General features: G+C 49.6%; 2 protein-coding genes across 2 annotated transcripts; one reads left to right on the top strand and one right to left on the bottom strand.

Annotated features, from left to right (window-relative positions):
* Positions 1 to 220: 220 nt before the first annotated feature.
* MCM7 (minichromosome maintenance complex component 7) lies at positions 221 to 7,915 on the bottom strand. Its single transcript, XM_053463606.1, has 16 exons — positions 7,795 to 7,915; positions 5,609 to 5,688; positions 5,308 to 5,472; positions 4,943 to 5,067; positions 4,453 to 4,633; positions 4,017 to 4,154; positions 3,730 to 3,879; positions 3,504 to 3,618; positions 3,271 to 3,402; positions 3,092 to 3,175; positions 2,725 to 2,936; positions 2,432 to 2,613; positions 2,161 to 2,244; positions 1,901 to 2,069; positions 884 to 993; positions 221 to 692 (listed from the first exon to the last, which is right to left on the bottom strand). Exons 1-16 carry the CDS (start codon positions 7,820 to 7,822, stop codon positions 485 to 487), a joined length of 2,163 nt encoding a protein of 720 aa, XP_053319581.1. The 5' UTR covers positions 7,823 to 7,915; the 3' UTR covers positions 221 to 484.
* Positions 7,105 to 14,915, top strand: AP4M1 (adaptor related protein complex 4 subunit mu 1). The gene is made up of 15 exons (XM_053463607.1): positions 7,105 to 7,263; positions 8,839 to 8,904; positions 9,532 to 9,620; positions 10,316 to 10,422; positions 10,684 to 10,780; positions 10,912 to 11,022; positions 11,110 to 11,250; positions 11,836 to 11,902; positions 12,304 to 12,357; positions 12,553 to 12,659; positions 12,755 to 12,846; positions 13,148 to 13,195; positions 13,290 to 13,340; positions 14,162 to 14,279; positions 14,663 to 14,915. Exons 2-15 carry the CDS (start codon positions 8,847 to 8,849, stop codon positions 14,858 to 14,860), a joined length of 1,338 nt encoding a protein of 445 aa, XP_053319582.1. The 5' UTR covers positions 7,105 to 7,263; positions 8,839 to 8,846; the 3' UTR covers positions 14,861 to 14,915.
* Positions 14,916 to 19,027: the final 4,112 nt, after the last annotated feature.

Raw genomic sequence — 19,027 nt, 5'->3', positions numbered from 1 at the left:
CCTATGATGTCACCCTTGCAAAAGGCGCCCTGAAGAATAAATGTGACAAAGGGTAAGGCTGGAAATCGATGGCGGCTCCGAACATTTAAACATGCGATGCTCCTGTGCATGCGCTCAGACGCTGCTGTCATTAAGGGGTTAATATTTAGGCATTCAAAAGGAAGACCATTTTAGTGCAAAACACTGGATTCGGAGTAACCTAAAAGAAAATACATGAAGGTTTTTTTTACTAATAAAGAGTCTTTATTGAGCTACAAAAGTCAAAAATCCCTGATCTACGACGTCCCGTATCCAGGAATGATTTATAGGGCGAGGGGCAGTATTAGAGTCCAAGGTTTTACCCCAAATACGCAGAAATTACAATAAAACTTGTTTCTTCGCATGAACCTCCATGCAGCAGAGCGCGCGGAACGCCGTACACCGGAGAGAGCTTAGCGTGCGAGGACAGAACATCCGAGGGCCGGCGTGTAGAGTGCGGCGAGTGCTAGACGAAGGTGATCTTGGTGCGGGCTTGGTTTACCAGCCACACGTTGAGTTCCTCGTATTCTTCCAAGGCGGCCTCAAACTGCGCCGGCGTGAAGCCTTTGGACACGCAGCGCTGCTCCGCTTCCGAGAACTTCACGCTCCGGGCACCTTTCTCCGGGACCATTTCACGGATCGTGGCAAAGATGACGTCAGCCGGCCGCTGCGTCCTGGTGAGAGACGGCAAAGGGGGCGGGTGAGAGACGACAAAGGGGGCGGGGTGAGAGACGGCAAAGGGGGCGGGTGAGACTCTACCTTAGCCATGCGCACAGCTTTATTAGCCTGGCAGGTGACCTGACCCACCAGTAAGTCGTAAAGGACCATCGGCCCATAGTTAAGGGGCTCTGGCCCACGGCATTACCTGGTTGTCTGCCCTCTGTCCCCTAGCAGAGAGTCTTTGGACATCTCCATCAGCCTCATGGCCTCGTTCACATCCTCCTTTTCTACGACATCCTCCAGACGCAGCCGGGCCTAGCGAGGGTGAGAAAGCGAGCGTTACACAGACGGGGCCGGAAGTACAAGATTCCTTAGAGCAATCATACGCAAGGATTCCGCTCCTCGATGTTCCGTGTATTCAGATTCACATCTCCCAAGGTACAGCCGGGGAGGACTGACAGTCACTCAGCCATCAGCGCTCCTCAACCCTCACCCAACGGTCCAGGATTTAGGCATCACTCCGGTGTCTGGAGTGTGTTTAAGTTCCTAACACCTTCGACACCTGAGTGATGCCTAAATCTGACTGTTAGGTGTCCCTTGAGGAGCGCCGCCTTAAATATCCCCCAACCCTCCTTCGCTTAACTGGCTTTTAAATATTTATCGTTTCCAGAGCCAGCGGATGTTTCTGGCGGCTTAACTCATGGTCTGTATCACCTCCGCACCGCTTAGAATTATCCGTCTAAACTTAATACCCGTAACGCCAAGGGCATCAGTCAGTACAGGTCTGTCCAAATCTCCAAGGAAAGCAACAACCAGAGCAGTTCCAGAAAAGTACACAGGATTTCTTAGACAATAAATGAGTTTGAGATAACGTATCTTGCATGATAAGAGAAATGTTACCGTACGAAGAATCAGCGGCCTTTTCGTTGCAGGGTTTTGCCAACACTGTCAGACCGAGACAAGTGCAATGCTCTCAGGAACTCACCAGCACTTGCTCCTGTCTCTGCCTGTCAACACCGGCCGGTCTCGGGGGGCACGGCTCGCACGCGTAAGCGTCGCCACGGGCTTGGGAAGTGCTGCCCACACAGTAGGTCCATCAGAAAAGCTACCTGCACGAACAGCACTTTGAAGCCCGCGGGACAAGGTGCGACGGCGGAGTAGGCGCTCGAGGAATGGCATGCGCAGGTCTCCGCTCTCTCCAGCCGGACTAGACGTCACTCACCAGAGCAGTGGAGAGCCTCAGGACAGACAGCAGGGTTCGAGGGGACGTGAAAGTGGTGTCCTTGTTGGTCCGCGCCTCCTTCCTCATCTCTACGTAGGCGGCCGTTAGGTAGTCAGCCAGGGATTCTGGTATGGCGGGCTGCTTGCGCTTGCACATTGTGATGTAACGCCTGGAGAACGAGGGCAGGACACGGTCAACACAACGGTCAGACACTCACCCCGCGCACCTCCACAAGAACCCGCGGCCGAGCGAGGACTCACCTCATGAGCTTCATGTCCATGGGTTGGAACTGAGAAGGCGGCTGTTTGCTGTGCTGATGGACATAGGTGATGTGCTGGGCGAGCCTGAGTGCAAGAGGGGAAACAGAGGTACTTTGTGAGCCAAACAGGGTTAAGACCGTGGCATCTGGCCATCCCCGCTGGACGTGCAGTACTTGTCCAGACAGGCATGGTATACACAGACTCCATAAGTGCCAAGAACAAGTCTTATGCCAGTTGATTGCCAACCTAAACCAAGAATAACCAATCACACCTGAGGTCGTTGTCCCTGTCTGGTTTGTCCTGGATAAGCCACAGTAGATCAAATCTGGAAAGCAGGGCCGCTGGAAGTTGGATATTTTGTTCCACCGTTTTCTTGGGGTTGTATCTTCCGTAGGCAGGGTTGGCGGCGGCGAGGATGGAGCAACGTGCGTTCAGCGTGGTCATAATCCCAGCCTGAAGACAGAGAAAAAGAGACCAAGTTAACACAAAATCACACGTTCTTTACCAGTAAGCTCCAAAAACATGAAGTCTTAAGCAAGGAGGACACAGAAACGCATCGCTTACTTTGGCGATGGAGATGGTCTGCTGTTCCATGACCTCGTGAATGGCTGTCCTGTCAGTGTCCATCATCTTGTCAAACTCGTCAATGCAGCAGACACCCTGATCTGCCAGAACCAGCGCGCCACCTTCCAGGGTCATCTCTCCGGTCACCGAATCCTTCATCACGGCGGCCGTGAGACCAACCCCAGAGGAGCCGCGGCCCGTGGTGTACTGACCTAAAAGGCGGAGGGAAGACTGCCGTTTAACACAAACCTCCGGACAATACCCCGCATTCCATAATAAAATAAAAATTAAGTTATGACAGGAAGGTCTCGTCCGATTATTCAAGTAGTGGGCATGCAATGAACAGAGAGCAACCCCCAGCACTCACTGCGTGGCGCCAGACGGTCTATGTAGGACAGAAGCTGAGATTTGGCTACTCCTGGATCTCCCATTAAGCAGATGTTTATGTTTCCTGGAGAAAAATGACGGAACATTCAGAATATTACATGAGAATTCATGCTTATAGTCCCAAAAAGTCAAAGGCTGAATTGAAAAACTTCCACCGACCTCTAATTTTCATGCCACGGGGAGAGTGGTCAACGCCACCCACTAGCAGAAGCAGGAGCGCCTTCTTCACGTCCTCGTGGCCGTAGATCTCAGGGGCGATGGAGGCTGCCAGCTTCTCGTAGAAATCCTCCTCTGTATGGAGAATGTACCAGTCTCGGTTATTGTGAGCAGATTAGACGGCATCTTGGTAGAGACAGTCTATATAGAAACCAAAAACAATCATTTCACCGGACCTGTGATCTGCTGCAGCTCCTCTTCACTCAGTTCCTCTGTTCCCAACTCATCATCCTCCGTCTTGTTCATCAACACCAATCGATGAGCCTCCATGTACGTTTCGGAGAGTAGTCCCTGAAGGACAGACAAGTTATCAGTGTAATAAAACCCTCACAGATCACTGTTACTCAGTTTGAACGCATGCCATGGCCGCCGAGCTCGGACAGAAGTCCCCCCCACACTTACTTGCGCCACCTGCCTGAACCCGGTCTTCAGCATGGGCAGGAAGACTCCTGTGATGCCAACATGGTCTCCAGGTTGTGCCAAACGCGTGTTCTCCCCTCGCACGAACACCGACATGCAGCGAGGAATATTACCGACTGGCACCTGGTCGCTCTGGGGAGAGGAGACACCTCGGTTATTCAGCCGTACTAAACGCATGGTCCTGACCGCTCTAACATTCCTGGAGCTAAACCGTAAGGGCCGCCATGTTCTTTTAAATCAATACGCCAAGTGCCATTTGTGTAACTCACATGCTCCTGTATCTTCAGCTCCTGGAACTTGATGAACTTGGAGCCGCGGGTCTGCAGGTAGAGCCGGCCGCCGGACCGGTTAGTCTGACACTCTTTGCTGGGACACATGATGAGAGGCATGAAGGTTGGAGATTGTATCTAGGGGGAGAGAGAGAATACATTTAATTATTAATACACAGCTTATAAAAACGCTTCTAAAGTTACATTTAAGCATTAAAAACAATTCCGACAAAGGTTTGGTGCCTTGGTAATTCGGGGCTATAAGTCATCAATGAGGATTAGAGTCGCGCTACGTCAAACAATTGCATTGTATCCCAGAATATAAATGATACACTTTACAAAGTCTGAACTAAAAAGTTATTTCGCCAACACACCGGCTATCCACACCGACGAAGCCGCAGATTTCAAAGCTAAACCAGGTTCCCTTATCACTCACCGGCTGATAGGTCTCCGCACCACACTGGTCACACGTGTAAGTTGCCACCACCATCATAGGCTTCACCTCTGTGACCCTGGTGACGATGCCCCGGACGGTGACCAGCTTGCCAATGGACTCCGCTTTCACATCCCTGACCACGCGGGCCTTGGCACTGCTTGGGGCCTTGAAGTAAAGCTCGCTATATAGGAGGAGAGAGAGCAGACACGGTCTCAGACGAGGAGGAACCCAATCACGGAGTTGTGCAATGATCACAAACTGCAGAACGCGCTAAACAATCCATTCCCCCGATCCTAAGAGGCGATTTTACATTAAAGAGCCCCGTGTTGATTGAGAGACGCACAATAATCCGATGCTTCCTCAGAGAGGGGCAGATACTAAACGCACGTCTAAAGATCTGTGAAATGGTTTGACGGGGATTTCTTTTATAAAATGCATTCCTACAAACGTTCTCTATGCTTGAAGATCAGGCATTAATCTCTTTACTCACAATCTGCGCATGAGCTCGGAAGGGTACTGGTTGTGCGCATCCCGAAGCTCATTGGGGTCTTTCCCTCGCTGTTCGAGCATCAGCCTGTGTTCTATATAGACGTCCAAGGAGTCTTTCAGCACCAGCTGCAAACACCACAAACCATCAGGTCTCAATACCTAAGCAAGTCAGCCCCCCTCCCCCCATCAGGTTTAAATACCTCTTACAACCAAGTGTCTGACAGCGGCGCTCGCCAGATACCAAACCAATCGTACCCATTTATCTAGAACTGTTCTAGTGTCCGATCAGACATCACTAGATGGACAAATCCCCCCCCAGTCATTTAATGCGGACCCCTTTAGAGATTCCCCATCGCCTTAACCCACCTCTTTCTCCTTGTACTGAGGCAGCAGTTCCTGGACAGCGTCGGCGAAGAGGTTCGTGTATCTCCTGGCGTTCTCGCAGATCGAGTCGACCAGCTCCGGGTCCTCTTCCGCCAGGTCGTCGAGGTCGATGTACAGGGCGACCTGCTCCCTGTGAGCAACGTTAGCCTGAACAAGACAAAGTAGATCGGCCATTCGACCGGTTAGGAGTCACAATACGATCAGAACGTTGTCTAAAGATATACATCTGCTTTATAGCATGAAAGATGATGGAAATATGAATACAGACGCTCTTCACACTCACCAGCTGAACCCCATACTTGAAGTGCTTCTTTCCCAGCTCGTCATCCTTATAAAACTCCTGCAGGAAAGTCTTGAATTTCTCTGTAGGCAAAGATAATAAACGCTGTTAGGTCGCCGCAAGGGGCAGTAACGGCCGCGTTATTCCCATCCACAGAACGCGTCCTAAATATGACTACAAGAAGCAGGGCGTCTCTTAAACCCGTTAGCAGGCGGCCGTCGGTACAGCGAACAGCACAGCCAGGCATCTGAGCGGGGAGCATGCGCCGACATGTCCTCAGTGCACCCCCACCCCCATTATCCCACCGCCGCGCCGGCCTGCGGGAAAGGGAGACGTCTGACACTAAGGCTTCTAAAAACCCACCGAACTACTGAATCCTCAATAGCAAAGAGCTGCATTCAACAATAACAGAGCGTTTAAAGCGCAAGCGCAGACCCCCACCCTCATAGAAGAGACCAAACGGGGTCACTGTGCAGCTGAAGTAAAACTCCTGGAAGCCAAAGACGCAAGGATGATGGGAACTGCAGTTACTACAATAACCGACACCGACTGCGATCAGAAAAGTGTAGACAGATTTTAAACAGTAATAGACCCCCCAGCACTGTATACAGTAATAGCCCCCCCAGCACTGTATACAGTAATATAACCCCCCAGCGCTGTATACAGTAATATAACCCCCAGCACTGTATACAGTAATAGCCTCCCCCCCAGCACTGTATACAGTAATATAACCCCCCAGCACTGTATACAGTAATATAACCCCCCAGAGCTGTATACAGTAATATAACCCCCAGCACTGTATACAGTAATATAACCCCCCAGCGCTGTATACAGTAATATAACCCCCAGCACTGTATACAGTAATAGCCTCCCCCCCAGCACTGTATACAGTAATATAACCCCCAGCGCTGTATACAGTAATAGCCCCCCCAGTGCTGTATACAGTAATATAACCCCCCAGCACTGTATACAGTAATAGCCTCCCCCCCAGCACTGTATACAGTAATGTACGTCATCAGTGACAAAGCCTTGTTTCTCAATTTGCCCCAGTAGCCTTTATTTGCAGGCCACCGTTGTTACCCATCAGGGGATATTTTGGGTGACTTTCCCTGCTCAAGCACCACACTGAGGGGATCCTTTACAGCAAGGATAATGAAGTCTGCCCCTCCATAGGACTAACCAGACTGTCCAGGAGGATGCTTAAGACTGAGCCATTCTATTGTCTCCCACAGACGGTATGATAAGGAGTGGGGGTGTTTAGTAGATTGGGGATCAGACAAATATCTGATATGCAGCCGCCTGAAAACATTATGGGGCAAAAACAAGAAACAGAATTAGAATCTTTTATTCCATCATCAGTAATAAAGAGGCAGTTTTCCCGTTAAGAGGCTAATTGCCCCTCTTGCCCTCCAGGCCTTTCTGGTTATTTGGTTCACTTTCTGTACTACTAACGCTCTGTACAAAGAGGCAGCTCAGGTCATGTGACACCCGCCGCTGCCGGAAGTGACCCGGGAACCGGAAGCACTGTTTACAGCCGGTGTGCAGACCGGAGGAAATCACCAAATACCAAAATTACCCCCGAACGTGGTATATAATGCAACCTGCAAGTATTTAATACCCCCAGGAAGAGCAACTGAAGCAAGCGGAGCAGACTGGGGGTAGGTGAACCAACTACACGGATACTATCGAACCGACAGTGTATGCGCCCAGGCGGGGGATGGAAATTACCGTATATATAAATCCGCCTGGGGAAGTAGCGGATTCCAAGTATCCGCTGCCTCCTAGGGGTAGTAGTGGGGTGCGTGTCGGGAGGGGGTGAGCGGCAGGAGACAACGGGACTAACCACGCTAGTGACCTAATATTCGGGGGGGATAAACTGAGCTCATCAGCCCCTAGCAGAATATATATACACACACACACACATATACACATACACCTCGAGCGCAGGCCCACACAACCACCCCCGCAATTCCTCATACCCCTGGGTAAATCAGCGAGGCACTAAGCAGCATTTTGCCCCTTCCAAGCCCCGGTAGTCGTTCCCGGCTGTACAGAGCCGAGTGCTGGCGTATTTGTTGCCCTCGCATTCTACATAATTGCGCAGACAGAGCCCTAGCGTGAAACCTCCGCCGCGCCCACAGGCGCTGCCATACCCCGCGTCCCGAGCGGCACCCATTTCCCGCAGTTACCTTTGTCGGCCTGGTAATCCCGCGGCATGATGGCGTGAGAGGGGAACGAACACTGCTGCACAGAAACACTGCACCGCTTCGCGGGCTTTCTTTTCGCGGGTTATTTCTCTCCTCTTGCACTGATTGGCCAGCCGTTGTTATGATAGTTGTCCCTCCCTTAGCAACCGGGTGTCGAGCATAGTAACGTCTTGAGCGCCAATGAGATCAGTTAATCGATTCTCAGCGAGAGGGCTGCCACAATTGGAGTGTTGTCGGCTGTGCGACGGCTTTCTGAGCCAATCACCAGCCGCTATGTTTGAGACCAGCGAATAGCGAGACTTCGTGTTGCGTTTTCCCGCGCATTTGCGATGAGAAGCTTCCACTGCTCTTACCTCACGGAATTAATGTACAAAGCAAGCCGTTAACTATTTACGCGAGGAAACACGTCTGACTCCATGTCAGTTCTTAGGAGGCTGAGGCTGATGGGAGTTCTGACTAAATAATGCCATCTTAAAACATCTGGGCAACCATAGCAGTTCGCTGACCCCTTCACTTCAGTGTAGAATTTAGTGTTGTTGTTTAATGAAAGTTTGCGGGATTTGCCTCAGTGGTAGATTAAGCTGACTGAGCATGTTGGGAGTAGTAGTTCACATGAGGCAGGGGTAACTCAATTATCTGCCATTCATGATTTTGCTGGGTAAAAAATAAAGGCATAAAAACCTAAATCTCCAGTTTTCCTGATGTAAGAGGTCTTCACAGGCGGTTTGTCAGTGGGCCACCTGAGGTCATGGCTGAGTCACCTGTGTTCATGTAAAGATCTCCTATGCTTCCTCCAACATGTATAGTCTTTGCTTCTAGTTTTGAATGGCAATTTGGCGTAAGGTGACTGACCCGATGGCTGCCTCACAATGTACTGCCGTATAGACGGTGTATGTTTTATTGTAGGAGACATCGGGGCAACAATCCGCCCGGCAAGGGGCCCCATTTGCCCCCCTTACAGTTAGGGGAGTAATACCCAGGGTATATTCGGTGTTAAACCCATTATTTGCTATTGCTGTTTTCCAGCCGCCATTATGATCTCCCAGCTGTTCATCCTGTCCTCCAAAGGCGACCTCCTGATACACAAGGACTGTATCCTTCACTGTCAAAAGGCGCGTCACACACTCGACACACTCGGAACGGTGCGCTGTCAGGATAAATGGTTTCAGGACTGCCCCAACCAAGCTGGGGTGATTGGCAGCTATGGAGCGCTGTATAAGCTGTGTACTTCTGGTTTGTCGCGTACGATTACAGCACTTTAGTCACCTCGTCTGCGTGTAAAAGAAAGATGGCTGCTCCCACTAACGCAATTGTACATGTACTCGCGGATAAGCCGACCCTCAAACAAAATGCAGGTTGAGTGTCCCTTATCCGAGAATCCCTTATCCGGGAATCCCTTATCCGGAAGCGCTTGGGGTCCGCGGGGGAAGCCTGAGGTGAGAAGACAGATAACTGATCCGAACTAGTTCTGGTCTCGAGTATTTTGGATAACCCCCTGCTTAAAAATGTGTTACCTGCGGGTAAAAATGTAAACACACTCACCCTGGACGCCGGGGCAAGCACCCCGAAACCCATGTAAGTGCGCCCCCTGACGCTCAGGCAGACGCACCCCCCTGACGTACGCCCGCGCAAACGCACCCAGACACTCGCGCAGACACACATGTCCGAGAATGCGGTGGGGTTTCACGGAAAGCCTACGCTCCTTATCGACTGCTTCAGACCGCAGCTCCTCCACGCGCTCCAGCGCGGCCGACGGTCTCTATCTGAAGCTGTCGTCCCTTCCCTCGGATCAGGCCCCTGTGGTCACGGTGAGTGTTCTAGATCACCCCGAATTCATACACCTGCGTGCGACGTTCTAGATCTCACTCACCCTGACGCACCATCCTAGGAAGGAGGTCCGCAAAAGACTACCCGATGTCTCCGGAATGTCATTAAAATAAACAATAAAAACGTTCGCCGAAACGGTTGAACGACGTGGCAGTGAAATAATTATCGCGATTAGGAATTATTTTACAAAAGGAAAATAAGTGGCTTTTGCGTTTTTTTTTAAATTACAGAAATGATACTTAAGAGCCCGATATTTATTTACAGCTTTTAAGTATTTTCTTCTGTTATTTTAAAGAAAACGCAAAAGTCACTTATTTTCTTTTTTTATAAACAATTCTTAATCGCAGTAATTATTTCCCCGGCACTCAGTGAGTGAGATACTTAGAAAAGTGCGATAAACTGGCCGTAGCTCCTATCCCCTTTCTCTTATAAATAATAGTAATAACGGTAAAAAAAAAAGCCCTGAAATGGAAATGTTATTTTTTGAGATGACTGTTGACTGATTTCCTACACGAGTTCCCCCCCGGGCCGGGAGAATTACCCGGTACGAGGCACCGAGCCCGGTAAAGCCTGACCTGTAAGAGGTTTGTGGGGTAAACTGTACATCGCCACCCGCTGGCAGGACGGGGCGTTGCAGCTCTTTTCACATCACGTCTGTTTGCTTTCTCTCCGCCAGGAATACGGAGGGTCGCACTTCATCCACACCCGCCACAAGGGTCTGTATTTCGTCATCAGCATCTGCGCCGCCGACTCGCCGTTCATGTACATAGATCTCCTGAACCGGTACGGAAGCCTCGCCCCAAAACACACAATTATCTAGAATGATATGTTTATCCTCGGAATCCCCGCTCAGACACCCCCCCCCCGAACGCTGCGCGGATATTAACCCGCTAGTTGGTTGTGAGAACAAGCTGCCGTTACTATAGGAAGTCATATTCTGACCGCTGTTGATGTACTCTATGACCCCTGCGGGATTTATTAACGGACACATTGCTTTGCGTCGACCCGTGTAGTAGATCTCGCCCCTCTTCCCTCTCTTCGCAGACTGGCGTCCTTGATCCGGGATTATTGCGGGGACCTCAGCGAGGCGGTTGTGAGCCTCAATTTTGCGCTGATCTACGAGCTCCTGGATGAGATACTGGTGAGTAACGATCACACACGTGCTTGACCAGCGATACCTGAAGGCTGGCTGGCTGCGCGTGATAGGTGGCTTTATGCGTTTGCACCCTGCGGTAAACACTTGACCAACGACTTGATTTTTATGTCGCGCAGGACTATGGCTACGTGCAGACTACATCCACAGACATGCTGAAGAATTTCATCCAGTCCGACCCCGTGGCCACGAAGCCCTTCAGTCTGCTGGACCTGAGCAGCGTGGGGCTGGTAAATTCACTACAGGAACCCGTCGTGGCCCTGGGTTTAATCCCGTCACTCTCTCTCACAGTAGCTCTCCGTGTTTTTCCTCCCCAGTTTGGAGCAGACACTCAGCAGAATAAAGTAGCTCCGAGTTCAGCTTCCAGTCGGCCTGTCCTGACGTCGCGGCAACAAGGGGATCAAAATGAGATCTTCCTGGATGTCATCGAGCGCATGACGGTGGCCATAGGAGCAAATGTGAGTGTTCTTTGGGGACTCCCAGCACCCCCTGTCTGTGTCGCCCTGCTGGGGGAGGGGCAGACTCCCAGCACCCCCTGTGTCGCCCTGCGGAGGGAGGGGCAGACTCCCAGCACCCCCAGTCTGTGTCACCCTGCTGGGGGAGGGGCAGACTCCCAGCACCCCCTGTCTGTGTCACCCTGCTGGGGGAGGGGCAGACTCCCAGCACCCCCTGTCTGTGTCGCCCTGCTGGGGGAGGGGCAGACTCCCAGCACCCCCTGTCTGTGTCGCCCTGCGGAGGGAGGGGCAGACTCCCAGCACCCCCAGTCTGTGTCACCCTGCTGGGGGAGGGGCAGACTCCCAGCACCCCCTGTCTGTGTCACCCTGCTGGGGGAGGGGCAGACTCCCAGCACCCCGTCTGTGTCGCCCTGCTGGGGGAGGGGCAGACTCCCAGCACCCCCTGTCTGTGTCGCCCTGCGGGGGGAGGGGCAGACTCCCAGCACCTCCGGTCTGTGATAGAGGGGCACACTCTTAGTGGTCTCTGTTGGTACTCGCCCGGTAGAAGGCTTCACTCCTTGCTGTCACTCACGTGTTTTTCTCACACAGGGTTCTCTGCTGAAGGCTGATGTTCAGGGGGAGCTGAGGCTCAAAAGTTTCTTCCCCAACTGCCCAGGTAACCAACAGGCTGAACCCAACCAATCTGAGATTACGATGTTCCTTAGTAATAAACGGGACACAAAGTCAAAGAAAACGTCTCTGCCTCTCACCTCCTAAAATGAAAGCCTCCATCTGGGCCGCCCCCGCCAGTCTGTTGGCCACTAGCCGTGTGAATGGAAAGGGTTAATGGATCAGTGCACTAGAATGGTAGTTCGAATTGGTTTGAGACCTTTTATCGACCGAGGCGTAGAATCTCATCGCTGGAGATCCTTTCTTACCCCGTTCTATGTCTTACCCCTTGAACTCTGCCCCAGCGATAGGGATTTGTGTCTGGACCGTATTTTCCGGTAACGTCCGTTTCCGCGTCGGGGAACGTCCGGGGTTGTATTTATAAACTGTGATCTCTCTCCCGGTCAGAGCTGCGGATCGGCGTCAGCGAAGAGTTCTGCGTGGGGAGTTCTGAGCTGAGAGGTGAGTGAGCACTCTTCACATACCGGCCCCTTCTCACACTCCGGGAACCCAGAGACCGCCTCCTGACGTTCCCGTCCGCTATCTCTCGTTAGCCATCGTGTTCCCCGCTGTGTTTCTAGATGTCTCGTTGCAGTCTCTTTAGAAAGCTCTTCTTGTGTATAACCCGGTGCCCGTCTCGCCGGTTTTCGCTCGCAGGATACGGCTCCGCCGTGCGGGTCGACGGCTGCCAGTTTCACGAATCCATACAGCTCGATGAATTTGAAAACTGCCGTGTGCTGAAAGTTCTCCCACCCCAGGGTGAGGTAAGTTGGACGGTCCGTCGCCATGGCGATTCCTCCTTCCTGTGCCGGTGAACGGTTTGTTACGGTGTTCCCATCCGCGCTCTCTCGTTCCGCAGCTCACGCTCATGCAGTACCAGATCTCGGACAGCCTCACCTCCGCGCTTCCCTTCCACGTCTTCCCGAGCTTGGAGAGAGATGCCGGAAGCAGGTAACACTTCTGTGGCGTCCAGGCTACGGGGGGCAGGTGACAGGGTCCCCCCCCCCGCGTTAGATATATGCTGGGCTGGTGAAGCCATCCGCAGGAGTATATAGCGGTATACTTTCTGAACAGGGCCAGTTGTGGGGCAAATTCCAATATGGCGGCTTGGATGCAGCATGTTCGCTCCCACATACGCGGATGGTCATGTGTGCAGACCCTACAGTACATATACATGTATATAATACGTATATAACGCTATCACTATCGTACCACAGCAGCGCTATCAGTCGGTGCTTTTTGCTTCTTCTAGCCGCCTGCGGATTTACCTGAAGCTGCGGTGCGATTTGAGTCCTAAAAGGTGAGGAGCTGCAGACGGTGTTCCTGGTAATAAGCGTGGGGGATTTTCTGTTTTATAACGTCAGTAACGCTTGTCTTTGTCTCCTTCCCATCAGCCAGGCCATTAACGTCCGTGTCCAGCTACCAGTGCCGAAGGGAACCAGCAGGTAAGCGCGGCACCTTTATAAAGCGTTTGGCATCGTCGCACATTCGCATGTTATAGGTCGTTATCACGGAGTACAAACCGAAGAGCGACCTCTACGCTGTGTGCTTTAATAACGCAAATCTATAGAACCCGGAACCGGTACTCCCCTAAACACGTACGGTGACCACCGGACTATAAATCCCTCATTACGGCTAACGGCCGTAATTAATACAGACAGGATAATCCGTTATCTTAATTTATATTTTTACTTGACGGATGATCTGAGAAGACGGCGGGAGATCTGCAAATGTAACCAGCGGGAATCTCGCCATCCCTAATATCGGCTATCAGGACTAGCGCTGTTAGCGGTCACGTCACATACCCCGGCTGCACCGCGCCTCTATCATTCCACTGACGGCGTGTCTCAGGGGGTTAATGTCTCAGGGGGTTAACGGTTAGGGCGAGGATCCAGTTTGTGTCTCAGGGGTTAATGGTTAAGGCGAGGATCCGGTTTGTGTCTCAGTGGTTAATGGTTAAGGCGAGGATCCAGTTTGTGTCTCAGGGGTTTAATGGTTAAGGCGAGGATCCGGTTTGTGTCTCAGGGGTTAATGGTTAAGGCGAGGATCCGGTTTGTGTCTCAGGGGTTAATGGTTAAGACGAGGATCCAGTTTGTGTCTCAGGGGTTAATGGTTAGGGCGAGGATCCGGTTTGTGTCTCAGGGGTTAATGGTTAAGACGAGGATCCAGTTTGTGTCTCAGGGGTTAATGGTTAGGGCGAGGATCCGGTTTGTGTCTCAAGGGTTAATGGTTAAGGCGAGGATCCGGTTTGTGTCTCCTCTCGCAGCGTGTCTCAGGATCTGAGCAGTCCGGAGCAGTCCGCGGAGTTTCTGGCCGGCTCGCAGTCCGTTACCTGGAGCATCCCCAGGATTTGCGGGGGGACACAGCTCTCCGCTCTCTTCAAGGTAACGGAGGGGGGCTGGGGGGGCTTCTGCTACGAACATCCACCCGCAACACCGCAAATAGTCGTGATTTACTGTACTTGATGGTCATGCGATTATTGCAGCCTCTCTCTCTCTGCATCAAAGGGTTCCCAGCCTCCGTACCGCTGGGCTGAAGAAGGCCTTCAGATTGTAGGCGGTAGGGTAGGGCTGGAAGGGGGCAGGGTGGGAAGTGCCCCTGGGCTTCTCCCATTCAAAGTTTTTAGAAGGCAGTTATTAATTCTCTAATTTCTGCGGGTTTGCGTGTTTTGGATGACGGGCATGTCTTCATTACTATGCCGCCCCTCCCCCGCCTTTACACGGACCTCGGTGTCACCTTCTGCTTGCGTCTCGCTTCTCCCATGCAGGTGGACGTCTCCGGCCGACTCTCCGCTCCGTCTCTTCTGGACTTGCCTCCACTCAACCTCTCTTTCCAGATACCGTCCCTCACAAGCTCCGGGCTTCAGATCCGGTTCCTCAGGCTTCGGAGCGAACGCCCTGTCCCGACGCACACGTGGGTTCGATATCTGACCCAAAGCGACTCATACAGCGTCCGGCTGGGGTAGGCCGCTCCGGGAAACAGGAAAAATACCCTGCATCTGGCTAGTTTAAAGGGACAGCCTGACGGCCCGGACAGCCTCACCAAATTAGAACGCCGGTTAAAGTACTTTGCGGATACTTCATCTGCATTCTTTTAAATGTTAAAATAATTAACTTTGGGAGAACCCAGAAAACGTCAGCTCTTAAACCGAAGGCGATCTGCGGAGAAGACGAGCGACGGGAAACCGCATCATCCGGTGGGACGGAGGGGGGAGGATATAAAAACATGCGACGGAATTCCTGCAACATACTTACCGCACGCCACAACCGCGTGTGCGAATAAACACGCGTGTGTATCGGTAATGAAGATACGCTTTAGTGTAGTTTGTGTTTTCTTACAGCGTTTTCAAGTAAAGATCTTAACAAATGCGGCAACTATGAACAAAATCTATGTCGGTATACAGGATATAGCCGCCTTATTGTTCGTTACGAATGGCCAACAGCCAACGGGTTTCTCCAACGACAAGGGCTGAGTCTGCCCTGTATAATGTATAATTTAATGTGCAAGGAGATTTAGGAAATCTCACTGGATGAAACCATAAATTATACAGGGGGGGGCCCGAGCAATTTCTGCAGCGGAAGGAGTTGGCCCTTTACAAGGAATAGTGAAGGAGCTGAAACACGACCATCCTGTCAACGCTTCCTTTAGTGAATAAACCTCAATACCGTATTTCAAGATATTGGATTATGTTTTATGCCGACTGCCCGACAACAAAGGGCAAAGTTTTATGAAGTCACACATGAGCTTTAGTGTTGTTATAATAGCGATGCTTTCACACGTACAGGGGGTCCGATTAACACCCCAGATGGTGGAACTTGTATGACAGTTTAGCTCCGGGCACACGTGTGGAGTTCTGTATCTACATACAAGCCCTTCTTTGTGTTCAATATTCAGACATATGACCAAACCCCCCCCCCAACTCAGGCCATTGTGAGCTACTTTCTTCATCCTCTCTCACGATTGGCTCCTCATCATCTTCAGTCGAAGGCCCCCACCCTGTTTTAGAATGCCCGGTGCAGCAAGGGTCAAATAATTCGGTTTCATTTTAGAAAGCAAATTGTCCCTAGAGTCGGATAATTCTGATATTTGGGGTGACATTGAAGCCGTCCCATGCAATTTACCCCATCAAACCATATATTTTTGAAAACTAGACACCCCAGGGTGTTTCAAATGCTGGTATTTTAACTCTTTCCATGCACTAATTCTACCACCAGCCATATTTTTGCATTTATTTTTTCCACACACGTTGTATGTTAGGTATGAATTCACCGCTCCTGGTATATGTCGCTGTCACACGACACCCCAATATGTGTTCAGCAACATCTCCCGAGTACAGTCATACCCCCCTCCCCCACATGCATGGGTTTGTGGGGTTTTTGGGAACTAATAGGCCACATTTGGGACGTGTGCATTTTTCTAATTGGAAATTAGATGTGTGCCCCCCCCCGTGTTAATTGGGACGTTGTTGAACCCGGCCAATTCAATTTACCCCATCAAATCATACATTTTTTTTAACCCCCTTCGTGACAAAGGCTGATTTTACTTTTTGTACCCTTCGTGACAATGGCCGTTTTAACATTTCTGCGCTGCTCGTGTTTAGCTGTAATTTTCTTCTTTTCCGTTTACTGAACCCACACACATTAGATATTGTTTTTTTTCAGGACAAGAAGGGCTTTCTTTAGATGACATTGTTTTGATTGTATCATATTGTTTACTATTAAAAAAAAAGTATAAAATATGGTGAAAAATTTAGAAAAAAATTACTGTTTCTAACTTTTAGTTGAAAAATCTTTTACTCATCTATAAAAGGTAATGAAAAAACCTGCTAAATAGATTCTACTATTTGTCCTGAGTTTAGAAATACCCAATGTTTTTATGTTTTTTTTCTACACATTATGGGGCAATAAGTACAGGTAGCGTTTTGCTATTTCAAAGCCATTTTTTCCAAATCTGGTAATTCTTCCCCCCATGTGCCATTTCGGGTATCTTTGAAGCCGGCCAATGCAATTTACCCCATCAAGTCATATATTTTTGAAAACTAGACAGCCCAGGGTATTCCAAATGCTAGTATTTTAACCCTTTCCAAGCACTAATTCTACCATCAGCCTTTGTCAAACTTTATGGTAGTATTTTTTTTTGCATTTGTTTTTTCACACATATTTTACTTCAGGTATGAATAAACAGGTTCTGGTATATGTCCTATCATAAAACACCCCAATATGTGTTCAGCAACATCTCCTGAGTACAGCGATACTTCACATGAATGATTTTGCCTGGCTGTTTGGGGGCAAAAGGGCCACATTTGGGACATGCGCATTTTTCAATGTTGAACTTTGGCATTTGGGGATCCACTGCCCATGCCCTATTTGGTACATCTTTGAGCCGGGCCATTTCAGCGTGCCCAACAAAACCATATATTTTTGAAAACTAGACACCCCAGGGTATTTTAACTCTTTGCATGCACACATTTTACCACCACAATTTTTTCAAAGTTTGCAGTAGTATTCTTTTGTGTGTATTTTTCCCCCACACACCTATCTTATGTATGAATTTACAGCTCCTGGTATATGCCGCTGTCACACGACACCCCAATATCTCCTGAGTACAGTGATACCCCATATGCATGTGTTTGTCATTTTTGGGGGGAACTAAAAGGCCACATTTGGTACGTGTGCATTTTTCTTATTGGAAATTAGATGTGTGGCCATCCTTCCCCCCCGTGTTAATTGGTACATTGTTGAACCCGGCCAATTCAATTTACCCCATCAAATCATACATTTTTTTAAAAGTAGACACCCCATGGGCATTTAATATGCCAGTATTTTAACTCTTTCCATGCGAGAATTGTTTTAAGCTAATGTGCTAATTTTAGGACTTGCTCACAAAAATATATTTTTTATATATATATTGTATTTTTTTTGTCTTTTTAAATTTTTTAAAAAAATTTTTTTTTCATCTTGAAGGTTCCCCTGATAGTGACATCAGTGGGAAATTATTTTTACATTTTACTGTTTTTTTTTTACTATTTTTTTCTAATTATTATTAATTTTATTTTTTAATTTATTTTTACTAATCACACTGTGATTAGAAAGCTGGGCTCCATTGACTTGCATGGTTGAATGCAGTACCTGTATTCAACCTGCAAGTGGAGCCAGAGTTCTCTAGAGGGTCTGGAGACCGTCTAGCGAACTTTTTCATCTTTATTTTTTTTTTTTCCCGGAGCGGTCACAGTCCATCCAGAGGTAAGTGTTTGGTGTCGCTGGATGCCTCCCAATCGAGGCATTCCAGCGACACCATTTAAGTTTAGGAGGTGATTGTTGATCGCCTCCTAAACGCTTTTAAAACGGGCGTCCGCGTTGACGCCCCGGGGAGGGGCCAGACATGGCCCCTGGTGCCGATCGTGGCGTTGCTGAATGCCTCGAGGTCGAGGCATTACAGCAACGCCGTTTGAGTGCAGAAAGCGAACGTAGATCGCTTTCTGCACCCGTTTAAAGACGTGCCGGTCCTGGCACGTCGTTTGTCGTAAACGACTTGTTTTTCCGTGCCGTGCCAGAACCGGCAATTGTCATTAAGGGGTTAAAGTAGACACCCCATGGGCATTTAACCTGCCAGTATTTTAACTCTTTCCATGTGAGAATTGTTTTAAGCTAATGTGCTAATTTTAGGACTTGCTCATAAAAATATTTTTTATTTACATTTTTTGGAGCTTGCATGTTCCCCTGATGGTGACATCAGAGGAAAAATATTTTTACATTTTACTATTTTTTTTTTTTTACTATTTTATTTCTTCTTTTTTATTCATTTTACTTATCACACTGTGATTAGAAAGCTGGGCTTCATTGACGTGCATGGTTGAATGCAGTACATGTACTCAACCTGCAAGGGGAGCCAGATTCTCAGGGAAACTTGTTTAAACTTTATTGTTTTTACTCAACCTGCAAGGGGAGCCAGATTCTCTGGGAAACTTGTTTAAACGTTATTGTTTTTACAGGACGCGCCACCATCTTGCGGCCCGTCCTGAGGTGGGTGTTCGGTGTCGCTGAATGCCTTGCTATCCATGCATTTCAGCGACATCCTTGATCACCTCTTAAACCCCATTAAGGGGTTAAAGAGCAAAATAATTATGTTCCGA

Source organism: Spea bombifrons, chromosome 4, assembly GCF_027358695.1.
Source record: "Spea bombifrons isolate aSpeBom1 chromosome 4, aSpeBom1.2.pri, whole genome shotgun sequence".
NCBI classification, from domain to species: Eukaryota; Metazoa; Chordata; class Amphibia; order Anura; family Pelobatidae; genus Spea; species Spea bombifrons.
The sequence above is the reverse complement of the archived record's forward strand: the minus strand, read 5'-3'. Positions and strand labels throughout refer to the sequence as shown.